Consider the following 19,427-nt stretch of genomic DNA (forward strand, 5'->3'; position numbering starts at 1 on the left):
GGTTGGCTGAAAAATAGCTAGGGAATAAGATTTTTAAGGGACCTTCAGAAACCAATCCTGTGTCCTTGGCTAACAGCTCCATTTTGAAGCTCAGCCAAGTAGAATAAAAGGCCCTATTATTTTGAAGATTTCTTCTATCTCCTAACTGTTAGTTAGGAACTGGGCTGGTATTTGGTTTAAAATAAAGAAGCAAAAGGAGAAAAATCTGGTCCTGGGTCACAGTCCTGTGTATCCCTAGGGAGTGGGATAGGGAAGACGAACAAATGGAGCAGAAGAAGTTACAAAATACTTGTTTGTGAGTTCCCCATCAGTGAAATACACAGCTTGAAAGTGGGGGCTTTCTTTAATTTTCTGAGCCCTGTGCAAAAGCCACACTGGATTGCATATGAGTAATTTAGACCACTGCAAAGCATCCAGCATATGTGGCCTGCTGGCACTGGAAGGTCATATAAATGTTACACTGTAGGGATATTGTACAGTGCAGCTAGGAGCAAGCCTCCCAGCCCAGGTAAGACTGACTTGAACTAGCAGGGATCAAGCTAGTGTGCTAAAAATAGCAGTATGAACATTGTGGCTCCAGCAGACACTCAGGCGGTTCTGAGGTCAGGTGGCTACCTCAGAACTGGGGGTTCGGTGGGCTTGAGAGCCCAAGCTGTCACCTGAACTACAAAGTCCACACTGCTATTTTTAGCATGCTACCGCAAGCCCCGCTAGTATGAGTCTGTCTACCTGGATAGAAGGCTCACTGCCAGCTGCAATATAAACATACCCTATGGAGCCTTTATTATTTTGATATACTGTATTTTCAGATCTTGATTCTGTATTATAAATTATTATGCTCCTATTCATATGCTAGGATAGGATTGTTGTGTAATGATATATTTTAATGACTAACCTCTCTTGGATTTATAAAAAGAAAAGGAGTACTTGTGGCACCTTAGAGACACAAGTACTCCTTTTCTTTTTGCGAATACAGACTAACACGGCTGCCACTCTGAAACCTGTCATTATGCAAGGTCTTGGATTTATGCTAGTCTCACAAAACTTCTTGCCTTAAGAAATACTGTAGTGTTACTAGCTACCCAATCTATATATTATTCATTGAAAGATGTAATATTATCCTTAAGTCATACTATTATTTTACTGATGTCTTGATTAAACAATAATATAGATGTTGCTGAGGCTTAGTTGGTGAATAGCGATTCAAGGCACAGGATAAGGTAACTAAGTTTTTGATGTTTTCATATATACTTTTTCTAAACACTGATATATATCTATTTTAATTCCTAAGGAAAGGCATGGCAGAAAAATATATCATGACAGCTGCAAAATTGATTGCACCTGTGATTGAAACCTCCTTTGCCATAGGCTATGACTGGTAGGAGACAATTTTCTTCAGTTTAAATATGCATGCCAATTTCTGTCCATAATCATAAAATCAAGTTCACAAATGTAGAAATCTAGGATATATAGCATTTGAGTTGTGCTTCTCGATCAAAGCACCCAAAGTACTTTGTTAGCCCTGATAGCAATGCCCTGGAAAAAAAATCAGAAATATTGTGCTTTATCCATCTACAAAACAGTTTAATTGCATCATAGATCATAGAAACTCAAATGTCAGTCACATAGTTATTGAGCTGCTTTAAGACTCTTTACATTCATACAAAGTATTCATACAAGAATCTTACAAATTCTTGATTAGACAAATCACGTACAGAAGACAATCGTTCTGCACTCTTCACTAAAGATCTGAACGTGACATGCTGAAGACCTACAGTGTCTTACTCTTCTGGTGCTAATGACTTCACACAAGATCAGGGCCTCTGGTTCCATGTGCAAACCAATTGTTTAAATATTATGTTACTGTTCTGCCAGTCAGAGTTGGCAGCAACAAGAACTATGTTCAGTATCTAGGGGTTCCTTTTCAACAATACAACACAAAACTGGCTCGAGCCCCCACCCAGTGACCTGGGACAATTACACACCACCCCCCTGGCGCCTCTAAGAGGCAGTACTTCCCCTCTTGCAAGCACAGAGTCTGAGTGTAGCAAAAAAACCTTTTAATAAAAGGGGAGAAATAACTCGGCATTAATTTGGGAAAACACCACAAACAGGGTTCATAAACATTAACCATGAGCAAAAGACCCACCCCCAAGTAAGATGGGCAGCGTCCTTTTCCCTCAGGTTCTTAAGTCCAGCAACCAAAAGTCCCTTTAACGTACCCATCCCTTCTCTGCATCCCACTGTGCAGGTGTTGTCCTTGGTCAATGCAGACCCAGAGTTCACAGGTGCATATGCAGGATTCACCTCTCACTCTGGGTGGAGGGGGTGGGGAGTAAGAAGGCACCTTACATGCTCTGCTGCCCGGGACTCGCTCGCCCCTCCTCTTCACCGGCCACCAGGCCTCTCCACCAGCCTCCCTACCGGCACATCACCAATCCGTCCGGATGTCTTCGGGCCACCACACAGCTCTCAATGAATTCAGCTGTTAGTGTGGGAGCCTCACTGCTGGTTCACAATGGGCAGTCTCTTGCATCAGAAGCACTGTCCCAAAGCAGGTCTAAGCATTAGACTTAGGTACCAGTGATTTCAGCTCTGCCGTGTGCAACAAGACTCTCACTTGAGTCTAAATTAGATCTTTTATTACACAGTGGAGAGAGGAAGGGCCAAATGTTGTCTAAGACTTTTAAGCAGAGCCCACACCACCAGATACGAGTACTTATCCTTACCCTCTCTGAACTCACTGGGCTTTGGAACCCATGTCCCCTGCCTGGTGAGTGCCATTCCGTTGAGGGTGAGTCCCTCAATTCAGGTTTGCCAAGTACAGTTCTGCTGCCCTCGATTCACACAACAAGGATAACAACCCTTTATTACTCCTGCCCCCAATAACAAGGAGACCGGGGATCCAACACCAGCCAAAAGTGATCATTTGGGCAAGCAATCCCATCATGTTGAACACCTAGGCAGGGTGGGTGTGCCCAGGCAAACAAGATCAGCTCCTGAAGTCCCCTTCCACAGCTCATCACTAGATGTCAGGGGAGAGCTCATTCAGACTCTGCTTACATCATTAGACAGAACTATCTTGGCTCCATTTATAAACCTTATGTGCCTTGATCATGCTATTAGAACATTTGCATGACAAGCGTAAAAGTTAACGTGGTGATAAAGTCGCTCATTAGCATCAGAGATGTATATGTATTAATATATTAAACTAAAGTTTTCTGGTGCACCGAATACTCAAGAAAAGGAGATAGTATGTAAATGCTGTACATGGAGAGAGTAATGTATTAGGGTGCCTTCTCAAAACGCAATTTTAATTCTAGGTTTCTGATTTTTGAAGGGCTTGTTGTTTTTGTTTAACTCTGATATTCTTGAAAGTTAATATGCTCTCAAACCACTGATATCTGCCTACAGCTTCAGCTTCACCAGAGGAAGTTTTTGTGTTGCATTTCCTTAGTATTTGAAATAGTTGTAACATGGAAGTGAAGGAAGCTTGGGTAGGGAAAAGCCCTTTTTCCTCAACATTTCTCCTGCCCATAAAAATGAAAATAAGTTACCACTCTTAATGATTTATGAATATACAGAAGCAGAGGAAAATTTTCAAGAGTTGTAGATCCTACAATTACATTTTGTTAATCTACCTATCTGTAGATAATTTAAAATAATCTCTTACACAAAAGAGTGTTTAGTCCACTGAAGCGCACAATGTGCTGTTTGATGATTAAATAATAGATAGAATCATATTATTTCCCTAGTATAGCTGCTCTGGTTTCTTAGACCCTAAATATGTTTGGTGAGGAGTGGCTTCTCGTTAGCAAGTCAAATTTGCTTCCTCTGCATCTGGTAGTGTGTTCAAAGGAAGATAAAGAATTAGATTCATTTATTCATTATGCATTGTCTGTGCATACATGTAGGTGTATATAAATACATATACTGTTATCTTTTAGTTTTCATTCAACTTTCCCTAGTCCTGCCTCTATTCACTAATTACTTGCCATGAATACACACATGCCTGTAGTCAAATTCTGAAAAAAAAGTTCTTCTTTATATCTAATAACTTACGACAAAGTTATGGACATTCGCTTAGTGGCTAATTAAATTATTAGACACATTAGATGGGTTTGTGTATATTGGGGCAGATTCACTCATATGCTGTAGCTACCTTGCACAACTCCAGCCACACAAAGATGTTGAAATTCTTAATTCGACAGTTGAATTTTCAGCTACTTTCCATTGAGTTCATGGCATATTACAGGTATATCTGTGCTTAATCAGATTAATTTTCTTTGGAGAAATGAAGTAGGTATGGATATTATGTAGATTTCTTATGTTACTGAGGTGTCTCAAACTTCAGTTAAAAAGAAGTACATGCAACTTACTCATGAGACTATTGTTTGATCTTCCTCCCATGAGGGATTGATGGAGTATTCAGGTCTGTCAATATCTTTTGGTTAAAAAGGCTTTAAAACTGGCCATCAAAGTATCTCTGGCCTCTTCTCTCATAGCAGACTGTTTTGTAATGTTTTCAGTCCTCTCCTTTTCCTCTGATGCCAAGAGGTATTTATAGACTTTGGAGAGGTGATTCACATGCCAAACAGATTATAGCTAAGGCTACGTTTTAGTCATAGGTATTTTTAGTAAAAGTCGTGGATAGGTCACAGGCAGTAAACAAAATTAGTGGCCCGTGACCTGTCCATGACTTGTACTATATACCCCTAACTAAAACTTGGGCCTTGGGTGCTCGGGGAGGGGGTGGTTCAGGGGCCCCGCGGGGGAAGCGGGCAGCGGTGCGTGGCCCTGGACCCCCACTGGTGCTGCGGGGGAGGGTTGACAGGGCTGGAAGGCTCCCTACCCAGCTCCTCGCAGCTTCCCAGAAGTGGCCAGCATGTCTCTGCAGCTCCTAGGGGAGGGAAGGTCGGGGGGGCTCCGCGCGCTGCCCCCGCCATGGTGCCAGCTCAGCAGCTCCCATTGGTCAGGAACCGCAGCCAATGGGAGCTGTGGGGGCAGTACCTGCAGGCAGGAGCAGCACACAGACCCCCCAGCCGCTCTGCCTAGGAGCTCCAGGGACATGCCGGCCGCTTCCAGGGAACCCCCCCTGAAGTAATCGCTGCCCCAAACCCCTGCCCCAGCTCTGAGCCCCCTCCCACACCCAAACTGGTGCTGGCGTAGGGGCGGGCTGAGCCAGAGCCAGCCAGCCACACCAGATGCTGCAGAAGTCACGGAGGTCACAGAAAGTCATGGAATCCGTGACTTCCCTGATAGATACACAGTCTTAATTATAGCATCTGCTGGGTTTGATGGTGAAAAGTTATTTAACAAGGCCCTCAAAAGGCAGTAGCCAAACCTGCAGTAATAAAAAAAGCATTCACTTCTAGCTCCTAAGGAAAATGAGAGATACCAGAGAGGGGTTTCTTTAATTAATTTAAGTCCAGACCATCTAGAAGGTCAGACTGTCTATACAATAAAGATCCTGGCCCATGTCACCAGTTCTTTCCAGAACATACCACCCTAATAAAGCGCACAGAAGTGCTGACTGGAAGAGAGTGCCTCGGTGGATGGGAAGCTATGAATGTTCAGTTCCATTGCAGCTTTCTTTTCCTTGTACCACTGTATAATTAAAGGCTGCCCTAGAGGGGATGAACAGGAAGAGGAGATGATTGTTTAGCATCATGCAGCTGGAGGCTTGGGCTTAATAATTTGGGTTCTAGAGATGATGGTGTCCCACACATACAAGAGGGGTTGAGCTGAGGTTAGGCATGAATAATATATAACTAAAAAGAACCTTCTGAGACTTTTTCTGAGAGAGGTTTGAAAAATGAACTTTAAATGTGTTGCCAGACTCAGGCTCTACTGTAGTGTGGCTGGTGCTATGTTATAATGTCTGAGAGTATCCTTAGAGATTTTTTTGTAATTCACTTTTGCATACAGTACACATTTACGACACAACTTCTGGGACATGTATACCATTTCTAATTAATTTATCGAATCAATACATTTTTATTTTTAGGGGTTATGTCATTTTAGTACCCAGGGACCAAACTATAGATGCATCCCGAGCTTTGTATAGTTTTACCACTACCAATTCTTTCATAGAATCCAAAAAGCCAAATTTGAACTGTTCTTTAAAACATGGTTGATGTATGGAAACACTGTGTGTGTCTGCAAACAGGGGAGTACCTAACATAGCAGAGAAACTTCCTCTAGATAACTAGTTAGCAGCATACATGAGTTGAAGTGACCTTAATGCAGATACATATTATTTATAGAAATTATTTCTGTGGATTCCTTTTTGTTGTAGGTGTGTTGAAGTAGTAAAAGCTTCCCACTATGTAGAGTTAGCCAATGACCTGGAAATAAATAAAGCAATTACATATTTGAGGCAAAAGGACTTCTATCAGGTATGGTACTTTTTAAAAAACATTTTTATGAATATTGTATTGGTAGAGGCATCTGAGGGTATGTCTACAGTGTGGCTGGGAGTAGATACTCGTGCTAGTTAGTGCACAAAATAGTACTGTGGATGTTGTGACACAGGCAGCGACTAAAGCTAACCAGCTAAGCTCGGGCTCAGAAGTTTCTGACAGCCTTGGACTCACGTTGCTAGCCGGAACCCCTGCCTATGCTGCATTGTCCACACTTCTATTTTTAGTGGACTAGCGCTGTTCAAGCTAGTGCGAGTTTGTCTACCTGGGCTGGGAGGCTCACTCCCAACTCCAGTGTAGACATACCTTTATAAAGCAGCAAGGCCATATTTTTCCAGCAAGAGCTTCCTCTTTAATAGTTGCTTAGAACCTAGATAAAAGTGTTGATATTGGTCTTTATTAGAATAATGCTACAAAAAACATTGATTGGGGAGGGCTTTACCTACATTAAATTTGTCTGTTGTCACAGGAGGGAGTTAATAAGAGACCAGAGTATGAGCAGATGCACTTGCTGTTATGTTATTGCTTGTGGTATTGTACCAGTGATGCCCTGCCTCCATTCCTGCATATGTACTATTATACCCCATTAGGGTACTGTAATCTGTGTCAGAACTGTAGTCCATCATCTTGTCCTTCCATGCAGGGACAAACTTAGGAAATAGAGGTAAGGCAGTGGCCCCAAGAATTAAACACTCTAACGTGTGTATAAAGGAAGAGCATGAGTATAGTCTTTCCATACTTTAAAGTAGAATTTTGGGTGGGGGTGGGGGTGGGGGTCTGTCTTTTCTATGATATTTTAAAATTAATTCTACTGGGACAAAAAAAGTGAACCTAAAAATACATGCATTTTAACGATAAAGGGCTTTAGGGGCCACCTTTCTGTTTGATTGGTATTCTGAGGCCTTATCCATCCTCAAAGTAACACCGGTTTAACTAAAATGAGTTTTTAAATGATTTAGTTAAACCAGTGCAAATGCTTGTGTGGACACTCAGATTTAAACCTGGCTTATTGTTAACATAATTCAGTTAGGAATTAAGGTAAACTAAATATAAACCCTTTTTAAATTAATATAAAAGTGACCACTAGGGAGTTTGCACTGATTTAACTAAATCAATTTAAAAACTCACCTTTAGTTAAACCCTTGCAACTTTGTATGTACACAAGGCCTTACTAATTAAACTATAGGAAAAGTATATAGAAAGAGTACAGCTCCTGACTGGCTAAGAATTGTTATCTTTGTTACCCTGTCTTCTCTGCCCCCACCCAGACCCACTTGTCTCTTCTACCTGGTATGTCTTGTCTTTTAGACTGTAAGGTAGGGTAAAGTCTGTCATTTAATTTGTGTTTGTACAACACCTAGCACAATGGGGCCCTCGTCTGTCTGGTTTCTAGGTTCTACTACAATAGAACTTTTAAATAATAATATAGGAACCTCTAAAAACATACTACTTTTTTAAATAGAAAGTGTTCCCCAAAGCACTTAGGTACTTTTGATTTGGGGGCTATGTTAGTACCTACATAGCTACTTAGATGGCCTCCATCATCATAGCGTCTGTGCATCTCACAAATATTTATGACTTTATCATAGCAATGCTGCTGTGAGGTACAGAGGTATTATTATCCCCATTTTAGAGAGGGGAACTGAGGAATAGAGGTATTAACTGACTTGTCCAAGGTCACACAGGTTGGTGGTAGAACTGGGATTTGAACCCCATTGTCGTGAGTCTGTTGTGTTGACCACAAGACTGCCCTTTCTGCAGACCATTTCCTCCTATAAAAAAACAGTAGTAGTTAATTTTGAGTGGGCGGTGCCTTGCATCTATGTTCTAAGCCTGTCCTTCCAGTGGAACTACCAGGAAGGGGTAGGAAAAGCCACCGTTGTTCTAGTGCTGACACTAGTATTATGGGTGGTTTACCCATGGATGTTTAGAAGCCAATAGGGAGAATCCTCGAACAGGGGCACATGCACAAATTGTCTTGAATATACATTTACAGCCAGATAAAGTTATACTCACTCAGAACATTAATATATTAATATGCAGTATTTTGCAATAGAGGTATATTCAAATGCTTCATCATCCCATTTGATTTTACAGTATGCTTTGTAGTATAGAACAGGATCGTTTTAAAATTTTGAAGGACAAATGTACTCTGTTTTGGTTGGAAGTTACAAAATTGACAAAAGAGGCAAATGTATTCCTACTTTTCCCTCCATAGACACATAGCAAACCTTGAATTTCATTTCTGCCTATTAGGATAGGTTTCTATCTTTATATTGGCTTTTCTTGCATTAGAATTTGACAACTGACTCAATGTCTAATGTGTAATGACAGCAGCTGTGCAATGATTTGGGGTTTTAGATTAGTGACCAGGACTAAACTCTGAAATTTCAAGTGTGGTTGAATTTGAACAATTTCTTAGTGGAGCACAAAAGTCTCACATGTTGATTGATGATTTAGTAGATATTTTCATCCTATATGTCTCCATTCACACATTCAGTGTCTTGGTAAGATTAGTTTAACTGTGTTTTTAAAAATGTAATTTTTGCTTTCCTTTCAATATTGCTACTTCCGTTGTGTCTCACATTTTATTTGATGCTGTAAGTATGAAGAGGTAGGTATAGTGTTAAAATATGGCCCTTAATTAGCTTTAGTCTTCTAGAATAGTTGTAACTTGGCAATGTTTCCTGGCTATGCCCATAATAAAGGAGTAAGTAAAACAGTACTTCTGGTGGAAGTGTTAAGAAGGTTTTGTGTTTCATTTAGAAACCCAGTTTTACCGTCTCATTTCCTGACACACAAATGGATTGACCCTAGAGGAACTATTTTCAGGAGAGCAGTGTTTTATTGTTCAGATTTTAGGCCATTTTCGTGTATTCTTATATTCTTTCTTGTATTCAAATAATGTCCAGTTGCTGATTCCTATGATACCCATTTCTAGGAAAAAAAACCTTAATGAAAGAGCTGTATTTTACTGTATATCGTACCCTAAACCTCGCAAATCTCAGACTCTGGGTTTCTGTTGGGAGTTAATTTCAGAATTGAAAGAACGAGGAGTACTTGTGGCACCTTAGAGACTTACAAATTTATTTGAGCATAAGCTTTCGTGGGCTAAAGCCCACTTCATCAGATGCATGTAGTAGAAAATACAGTAGGAAGAGATAGAGATATAGTGTCTAACAGAGAACATGAAAAAATGGGTGTTGCCATACCAGCTCTAACGAGACCAGTCGATTAAGGTGGATTATCAGCAGCAGGAGGGAAAAAAAACTTTTGCAGTGGTAATCAGGATGGCCCATTTCAAACAGTTGACAAGAAGGTGTGAGTAACAGTAGGGGAGAAATTATCATGGGGAAATAGTTTAACTAAAAACTATTTTAAAAACCTTCTTGTCAACTGTTTGAAATGAGCCATCCTGATTATCACTATAAAAAATTTTTTCTCCTGCTGATAATAGCCCACCTTAATCGATTGGTCTCGTTAGAGCTGGTATGGCAACACCCATTTTTTTCATGTTCTCTGTGTGTGTATATATATGTGTGTGTACAACCTTGCTACTGTATTTTCCACTACATGCATCTGATGAAGTGGGCTTTGGCCCACAAAAGCTTATGCTCAGATAAATTTGTTAGTGTCTAAGGTGCCACAAGTACTCCTCATTCTTTCTGCTGATACAGACTAAACGGCTACCACTCTGAAACTTTTTAGAATCGAGTGTCCTATACTGAGAACACCACTTTCCTAGTCCGTAACAGTTCAGTGTTTGGACTCAAATAGCTGACACATTTCAAACTGGCTGCAGCTGCCATAATGGGGTATTGGAAGAAGATAACGGGGGTGAAAAAACCTCTGGAGTCACCTGGTCTAGCCATTTTTGTGGAGCAGGAGTTTCCTCTACTTTGGCCTCTCGGGTATATGTAGTTACCTACCCTTAAATACTCCAAATGGTGGTGCCTTACCTCCCTCTGCAGCTCATCTTAGTCCCTAGTCTCTAACAATTCTTTAAAAGAAGGTGCTTGTAGTCTCTCTCATTCCCAGTGTTTCCATACTGCATTCACTGGTATGCATTCTTTCAGTTGATGTGGTGAAAGTGTTTGCAGAGCAGTGCAATATTGTCCTGTGATAGATTATGGCCTATGTGATGTTACCCAGTTCTGATGATCCACAATACTTAAGTCTCGAGAGAGCTTTTGGATCTGAGTCTCTTCCGCCCCCACATCTACATGTGCTATTGGCTGGGGTATTGGGATAGCTGTCCATTGTGTTTCTTAACTCAGTATTAACATTTTTTAATGTTTTTATTTCTGAAATAAACTTTCACTTAATAAATGAAGTGGTGTAGAATTATATTGAAGATCTGAGGCAAATGCTTGAGGCAGATGGAAGATGTTAGTGTGTTGTGTCCCCATCAGAGTGATAGAATGAGAAAAACAATGATAGTCAACATTCTACTAACTGTAGAAAATTCACTGCTTAAAATAAAAAAAGAAACATCAAGAATTGAATAGTAGCACATTTTAAAGCAGAAACCCTACTGTCTTGGTTTCCTACTGAATTATTAAAATTGTTGGAAGCATAAAGAATGAGAGGAAAGACATCGACATGAAAAATAAGCAAGTTTGAAAGTAGCATGTTGGAGGATCTTTTCTAACCTATTCTGCACTATGCAAACCTCTACTTACTCTTTCCATTAAATAAGTTCTTTCATGCTTCTTTCATACTTCTGAGTCCAATGAATTGCCTGTACAAATTCTGTCTGTGAATATAAAAGATTGGGTGCCTTGATGATATAAATTCAGCCAAGAAGTCCATTTTTTTAATTGTTCTTTTGACACAGCTATATTAACAAGGTAACCAGGAGGCATCCTGTGACCTGACTGTTGCTTCCATGACACTGTCACTATTCTCAGTGCATTGGTATTGGGGCTTAGCCTGGGCAAAGTAAGTAAGAACCTCAAACAAGAAAGTGGCATTTTATTTTATATTTTGGAGTGCCTCATTCCTGATCATAGTATACCTTTTGCTCCTCCATATTCACATAAGTGTAATGTACATAATACATAAGTGAATCATTTTCTTAAACTGGATACCCCTTACCAATGCAAACACGTGGCAGCTTTGCATCCTTTATGCTGCACTCCATACTCAGAAGACTGGAAATGTGAAAGTTAAGATACAGTGCACTACCTTAACACTGCAATTATGCATGAATGTATTAGGATAGTCTTTACTTATGTGATCATACAATTTCTCAAATATATAATGAAAAATGCATTTTTCTGTAACCTTAAATACAACCTGTAACCATGTATAGTAATTAGAGAATGTACACAGAGACAGTATACACGTAATATGCTCTTTCCTAACTTTCACGTGTCATAGATTTCCAATCTTACCTTTGCATTACTCTTGCATTTTATTCAAAGAAAAATATAGAAGAGAGGTCCTGTTCTGTGGGTAAAGTCTTGGACAGAATTTGATAAAATTGAAAAATGCTTCATCTGAACAACAGCAAACTCAAGAACAATTGATGGGATTTTTCCTCAAACTTCCAAAAACAACAACAACAAAACCACCTTACACCACCCTTCACCTTTGGCTGAATTAAAAACATGGAAAATTTCAGTCCCCAAAATAAACTTCAAAAAGTTTTATAAGTGTGTAAAAAGAGGTTAAAATGAAAATCTTCTGCTACTGTAACTATAATGGGTGTGACTGAGCACTCACTGTAGCATACATTGATGAAAGCATTAAAAGTTTAAAAATCAGAGGGGAAAAAATAATTTACCTTAAATTAATAACACAAAATTTGCTGTTCCATATTTTGGGTCTTTTTAAAGCAGCAAAATGTAATTATAAAATATGACCTAAAGCTGCTGTAGGAACTTCCCTTTTGAATTTCTTGATCTTATGCAGTGTTAGAACTGTTTGCATCTAATTCAAGAATATTTTTATCTAAAATTACATATGTAACACCTTCTAGCATAGTGTCTCGAAGATCTTTGTGAAAATTCATTAATTAAACCTCACAACAGCACCCCTCTAAGGTAGGAGAGTAGGTAAAAGGAGGCATTTGAGGTTACATGACTTGCTCATGGTTATACAGTGAATCTGTGGCAGACACAGGGATAAAACCCAGGAGTCTTGGCTCCCTGTCACCTGTTCTATCTGACAAACTTCCTCTCTATTCAGTAGTTATCAATTAGAGTTTCCACTTCCTCGCCGCAATTCCATGCTTCGTTGTATCCAACAGTTTTTTCATAATTCTACTGGAAACTACAAGAGAAATAAAATTACAGATGTGAGATTTAAATGGTATTTCTGTTCTGTGGGGCTAGTACTGGTAGGAACTGGTGAACTTCTGGAATGCTGAATTGAAACCTTATACAGAGTTTGAGATTGGAATGATGTACTGTGAAACAGTAGCATCAGTTTGAAGTCAGAGGACAGTTAAATCATGAAATAATATGAAGGACCCACATTCTGAGGAATATTATTAATGTTAGTAGTATGGTAGCAATGGGAGGTCCCTGGGTAGGATTGGGGCCTCACCATTCTAGGCATTGTACAAATACATAGTAAGGGGGTGTATCTGCCCAGAAGACTTTATAATCTAATTTAACAAAAGATTTTAACACGTAAGAATAGCAGTGACATGAGCACATGGTTATGTGGACTAGATAGGTACACAATGAGATGGTTTCAGGTCAAAGATACAAATAAATTCATAAGCAAAATAGATATCAGAAATCTCTACTGACCATCTACCTAGCCATTTTCAGGCTTACATATTGTTTTAAAATAATCTTTGTGTGTTAGTGGTGTTTTGAATCTCTCTCAATTTACCAGATTGTTCTGGTATAAAATTTTAAAGCAGAACACTGGGATTTAGCCTTGTGAGTTCTACTACAGTTACTGAGAATCCACAGATTAGGCCAGGTGCATTACATTTAAACTTTGCCCTTGTACATATATAATGTGTACAGTGGAATCCAGTTATAAGGATTGGTTTTGACAATGTATTTTGATGGTTGTGTCCAACTGACCATTACTCTTAAGATACATAAATAGTGAACTTCCCAAATTGAGACGTGTATATAGAATCAACATTTCCACTTTCCACCGTGATAGAATGAGTACCGCTAAGGCATTTTAATGCCACGGCATGTCATGGCTTCATCTGGCTCACAGTCTATAATATGCTTTACCAGCAGCTGAGCAGCACCCAAAATCATCTGTGAACTTCTTTTCTCTCTTTGAAAACAAAGAAATTACTTCCACTTTAATCTTTATAACCAAAGGTGCCACCATATCAGTAGAAGGAAAGGGCAAACAAATCAGCAACAATAGGAAATGACTTTAGGAAAGCAATTAGATATATATAGCTGAAAGGTCAGTAAACCAGAATTCCATTGTAACTGAGATGTGCAGCCTGAACTTGAAGAAACAATTTAATGGTAGAATACCTCAGATATAACAGTACTGTACTTATAGATCTATGGGACCAGTTCTTTCTTGATTCAGTCAAATACATAATGAGAACCAAAATCTTTATAGCTAAAGTCTTGAGTTTCAAAGCCCATAAAATTTGAAGTCATGCATTTTGAAACTATTTCCTTGACTCTCAAATTGGTACTTTTCTCAGAGAATTCTATATAATTAAAAAAATGTTCTCCTTTGTAGTAGTTTGTACTTCCTATGTAGTTTGCTAGGGAGCAATAAACTTCAGCTAACTGTGTAAACTTTACATGTCCTCTTATGCCACACTAAGTCATGCATTTTGAGTAATGTAAAAATAGCATGTTCGTGGATCATTTTAAAACCTTATATTTTTTCCCCTGCCTTGGCACACCACCAAGAGCATTACGCATTCACATTACTATGATAAGCAGATTCAAGATTTTAACTTGTGTAGGGAAAAAGGAGGAGTTTTAATCGTGCAAATAGTGGGTAACCTGAAGTCCTTACATTTGCATTGATGTAATGGAGAGTGGAACTGAGGCAAAAGTATCATTAAACAGTTTTTATGAACATAATGTAAATATTTAGTAGAACCTAGCCAAAGATTTTGTTATATTTGGTCTATAGAAATATATCTTTTTTTATAGTGCTGAAAAAATTGCACTTTATTTTTAAATTTGTTTAGTTAATTATTATATCATTTTTGTTACTCTTTTCACATATCAGTATCGCCTCGGCAAAGTTTACGAAATTAATTTCTGATGTACAAAGTGATCTGTAAAACTCCTTAGATTTGCATATGTATTGTCCTCAATCCTCACTTCTCTGAGCACATTGTGTAGTATGAGATATGAAAATGATTGGTCATTTCTGATCAATACACAAAGCAAAATTTCTATTTGTACTCCAAACGTACTGTGTTACATACTTTTTGTATTGTTACATTCATATTTTTTTGTTTGTAAGTCTTTAAGAAAAAAATCTTGGTAAAGATACAGAAAAAGTGAAAATACTTACACAGTACAGGTAGTTGACAAAATGAATATGTCGAAGTTTGTTTTTTTTAATGAATGGAACTTCTGTGGAAAAGTGTGGCTGTCTGAACAGAAAGTTCAGGTATTTTCTAAATCTGATCCATACGCTGCAAACAAAACTGCCAGTACTGTGGGAATTTTAAAAGTATGAAATATCAACTATTTTGCAATAGAAAAGGTTATGTATAATTGTTGTCTAAGTAGTAATTAATAAATTACTCACTAGTAATTAGTAATATAAGTCAAGTAGTCATTTTAGTTGTTTATTCCTTCAGAAAAACATAGGATTGACCTGCACAGTAATAGTTTGAGTAAGTTTGTTACAGTTTAGTAACTTGATTGTAAATTAATTCTAGGCTGTGGAGACTTTAAAAATGTTTGAAAAAAAGGATAGCAGAGTAAAAAGTGCAGCTGCAACAAACCTTTCATTTCTTTATTATTTGGTAAGTATGCCTTTTTGTTGTTGTTTGTTGTTAACTATGAGCTCAGAAGAGCCTATGCTTCCGTAGCAATTTTTGTATCTATCTACATGTTCTGTCTCAGCATTAAGAGACAATGCTCATGAAAACGAGAGGTAAGAAAAGACACCATTTTAACTAATCAATGTCTGTTCAATGTTTTGAACTATTAAGTGCAATGCAAGAGCAAAGTACTTTATTATTTTTGATTATAAATGTTAAATATTTAAATTTCAATTGTTGCCTTCACTTCCTAATTGAAAGTAGGGGCTGTGGGAGCAGAGGCACCAACTTCCTGAGTTCCCAGAGGGTGCTCGTACCCCTACTTTGACCCAAGCTCCAACACGCTCTCGCCCCCATTCTGCCTCTTCCTGGCCCATTCTGCCCCCTCCTCGCATCTCTTCCTGCCCCCACTCCTCCCCCAGCGTCTGCTGCTGAACAGCTGATCACTGGCAAGTGAGAGCCGCTGCGAGGGAAGAGGAGGAGCTGATTGGCGGCTCTGCCGGTGGGTGCTGAGCACCCACTACTTTTTTCCCCATGGGTGCTCCAGCTCCACAGCATGCATGGAATCAGCACCTATGTGTGGGAGTGCTCTGCTTTTATAGAGGTACAGGAAGCAGAGCAGACAGAAAGGAGTGTTCCAACTGCTATGCCAGGAGGAATGAGACTGAGCCACTGCTGGGGTATAAGAGACTCTTCCCTCATGTGGATGTTGTGAAGGTGAATTAGTTAATGTTCATGAAGCTCTTCATATATGTATGTTCTAGTTATTTGTGCCCTGGCTTCCTACTGCTATTGTGCTCTCTGAATGTATGTATTCAGCTGCCTGGCCTGTCACCCATTCCTTGTCTCCTGCTGGGCTCACCTGCACTTTTATCTCCCTCCATCTCTGGCAGGGTTCTGTTCACCTGCACATCAGTAATAGGGCTGTGATCCTACGCTTAACTCTCATAACTATACTCAGGGAGGAGTGGAGACAGCAACATTTAAAACACTGCTCTATGCTGTCTGCTCTGCCTCTCTGATTAATATTAATTTTCAAGTAGAATATAAAATAAGTTAATTTTGGAGACTTAAATGATTCTACAGTGTTTCCCCTATCTTTCCTACCAAAATAAGGAGCAAACCATCATTGGGAGGGAGATGGACAAGATGACAATTTAGGTCTCACTCTGTAATTTTCAGGTTTCTATGACCTGAAAAATGTGAGTGATCTGTTTTCTACAAGCTCATAAAAAATAGTATTAGGATTGAAGATTATTACATTTTTTTCAGACTGCTGTTATATCAACCATAAACAACTAAGGTTAGCTCCAAAGAAAATTGATTGATAGTATATTAAATTGTTAATGTACTATATATATTTTGTTTACACAGGAGAATGAATTTGCACAAGCAACCAACTATGCAGATTTAGCTGTGAATTCTGATAGATACAACCCATCGGCTCTCACTAATAAAGGAAATACTGTGTTTGCAAATGGAGACTATGAAAAAGCAGCAGAGTTTTATAAGGAAGCTTTAAGGAATGATTCCTCATGCACTGAAGCACTTTACAATATAGGTAATGTAGAAGTGTTTGCATGGCTTAAAGTTTGGATAAGGCTAGTACTAATGTGTTTGAGATTCTAGTTTTCAAACTTGTCCTTTTTAGAAATGTTAATTGAAATTAAAATATGTTCTGTCATTTCCAATAAACTGTTAATTCTTTTACTTCATGATTTAAGACGTAAAGTGAGATAATGTCCTTTGCTTCAAACCTCTTCACAGAAACTCTGCACCAATATTACTCATCTGTTCTTAGAGTAATTGATGTCGGTAAATCACTTTGAAGATAAAAATTGCTATAAGTGCGAAGAACTATTTTCTATGCAAAATGTAGGTTTTGGATAGTACTACTCAATCAAATTATCCCCCCTTCCCTTTCTGATGCCTCTTGTTAAAGGGATGGTGTTATGTACGGCAGTGGGCCTTGCCTGGAATCATGACCATTGCCCTACTCAGCTTTGATTCATTCAGGTCACACTGCCTGAAAGGACTGTCAAGATGGTTCTTAACCAAGCAGCACAGCAAATCTACTGAGATGCAGTTGAGATGAGAGAGTGATCATTGGGGAAAGCGCAGTTATATTGCATTTACCTCTAAACAGTGATGCAGCTTGCTTTTTAAAAAGGACTCCAACTTAAAAAAAGTTAAAGGTAGTTTCAAATACCACATCTGCCTTGAGTATCCCTGTGGCTTTACAATCCTGTTTTCTTATTTTTAGAAAAAACATTTTTTAAAATCTGTTGCTTTATGAAAACCCAAAATAAACAAGGAAAACTGACCAACTATCAAAACAGTGAAATTGACTATCCAAAAAGGGCTGCCAAATGTACAAATTAAACAAACTGAAAACAGAAAAATATTTTTTCAGTCTCTTTCATGTGTTCCCTATTGCAATAATACAGGAACAAAAAAATCAGACAAAAATATGATTTTTAAGTTGATAGCATCCATCTAAATATTGCATTTCTGCTTCATTCTCCTTGGTTATTCTGCTAAATTACTATGCCTATACTGATGTTTTATTTTGCCTGTTGAATTCGTTTTGTAACTTTTATTTTTAGGTTTAACATATAAAAAGTTAAACAGAATAGACGAGGCTTTGGATTGTTTTCTGAAACTTCAGGCAATCCTTCGAAACAGTGCCCAAGTTCTCTACCAAATAGCAAGCTTGTATCTTTTTCTGGGTCATGATGCCAAATATGGAATTTAGTCTACATTAGAGGATTAGCTGAGATTAGTCTTAATCAAGACATAAAAGTTGTTTTTGTATGGCTAAAAAAATTTACATTTAATCAGGAGGCATTTGTGGGGTTAAAATATATTTGGTGTGTGAAAATAAGGCCTGATTCTGGAACCCTTTATTTTGGTGAGCAATGTCATTGAAGCTAGTAGACTAACACACATGAGGAAGGCCTATTTATATAAGGATAATTAACATTGAGGAGAGCCCTGTAACCCTTTAAATATGCAACTGATGTTATTTTGAAAATAATATAACAGACATAAGCATAATGGATGTAAAACTTTGAAGAAAATATTTCGTTACAGTGAAGTTCTATTCTGAAAAGGGAATTTGTAAAAATAGCTCCATAGGGTTCCTTGTTTATTTTCTCAGTGGCTTCCAGACCAAGTCTGCTCAGTTTACATGTAAAAGCATAATCATCTGTCAATCCTGCAAAATTAGCCTGGGATCTGAAAGCCAAGTTGGGGTCTTTCTTAGCTCTCTGCCTCATCAGCAGTAAAGATTCTGCAGCCAGAACTTAGTTAAGCATTCTGTTCATGATGTGCAAATCACAATAGAATCCCTTCCAAGGCATAATGGAATCCCATTACAGTATTGGCTCAGCATTTTTACAAGTAGTGAAAGTGATAAAACGGATAATAGAAAAGTAAGCAGATACGAATCTAACTAGACACAAGGGGTGAGGTCTTCACTCCTGCTCCCGCCTCTTTACAATGGGTTAAAGCACTGGAGTGGCATAAAGGGGTTCTAAAGCCCTGGTTCTGGCTGGGGGAGTATTCCCCTGTATTGACACTGGATAACTCTGCCTTTAGAGGACTCCCTTGCAAGCTCGGGCATCGGGGGCATTCTGGGGACCGGGGCTGAGAGTAGGAGGAGTGTGTTGGGGAGGAGCTACATCATTCTGTGGGGATTATGAACTGTGCTAGCACCCAGGAAGGCTGCTGTAACTAAACAGGCCCCTTAAGGCTGTCTAATTACAGTGGGGACTGCTCCAGCCCTCAGAGCTGCCCAGAAGTGAAGAGTGCAAAGGTGGCTTAAAGCCCTCTTCCCCTAAGCTGCAAATTCTGTGCTGTGCTTCTTAGAGATGCAGTACAGAGTGGCACCTAAGGAACAGATTTACTGCATAAGGTGGTGACAATTTTGCCTTGTCGTTTTGTGTAGCACAGAACCACACTAAGAAAACCTAGGAAGTTTGTGGGGCGTAGAAATAGGGTGCCTAATTCTCCTTTCAGTTGCACTGTTATAAATCAGGAGCAACTCC

At 38.9% G+C, this 19,427-nt stretch overlaps 1 protein-coding gene across 6 annotated transcripts in view; it reads left to right on the forward strand.

Moving 5' to 3' along the window:
- Positions 1 to 19,427, forward strand: part of IFT88 (intraflagellar transport 88) — a 77,671-nt gene that overhangs the window by 24,934 nt on the left and 33,310 nt on the right. For 5 of the 6 annotated variants that reach the window (XR_005224065.2, XM_037890884.2, XM_037890866.2 and 2 more), the window contains 5 exons: positions 1,292 to 1,378; positions 6,299 to 6,398; positions 15,274 to 15,360; positions 16,753 to 16,939; positions 17,985 to 18,093. Coding sequence is in view for 5 of the 6 variants with exons in the window: in XM_037890884.2 (XP_037746812.1) it covers positions 1,292 to 1,378; positions 6,299 to 6,398; positions 15,274 to 15,360; positions 16,753 to 16,939; positions 17,985 to 18,093 (570 nt within the window). In the remaining variant the exon portion in view is untranslated. The remainder of the gene's footprint in view (positions 1 to 1,291; positions 1,379 to 6,298; positions 6,399 to 15,273; positions 15,361 to 16,752; positions 16,940 to 17,984; positions 18,094 to 19,427) is intronic. The other variant, XM_037890872.2, reaches the window with a different exon arrangement.

The sequence above is a fragment of the Chelonia mydas genome, chromosome 1 (assembly GCF_015237465.2).
Source record: "Chelonia mydas isolate rCheMyd1 chromosome 1, rCheMyd1.pri.v2, whole genome shotgun sequence".
NCBI classification, from domain to species: domain Eukaryota; kingdom Metazoa; phylum Chordata; order Testudines; family Cheloniidae; genus Chelonia; species Chelonia mydas.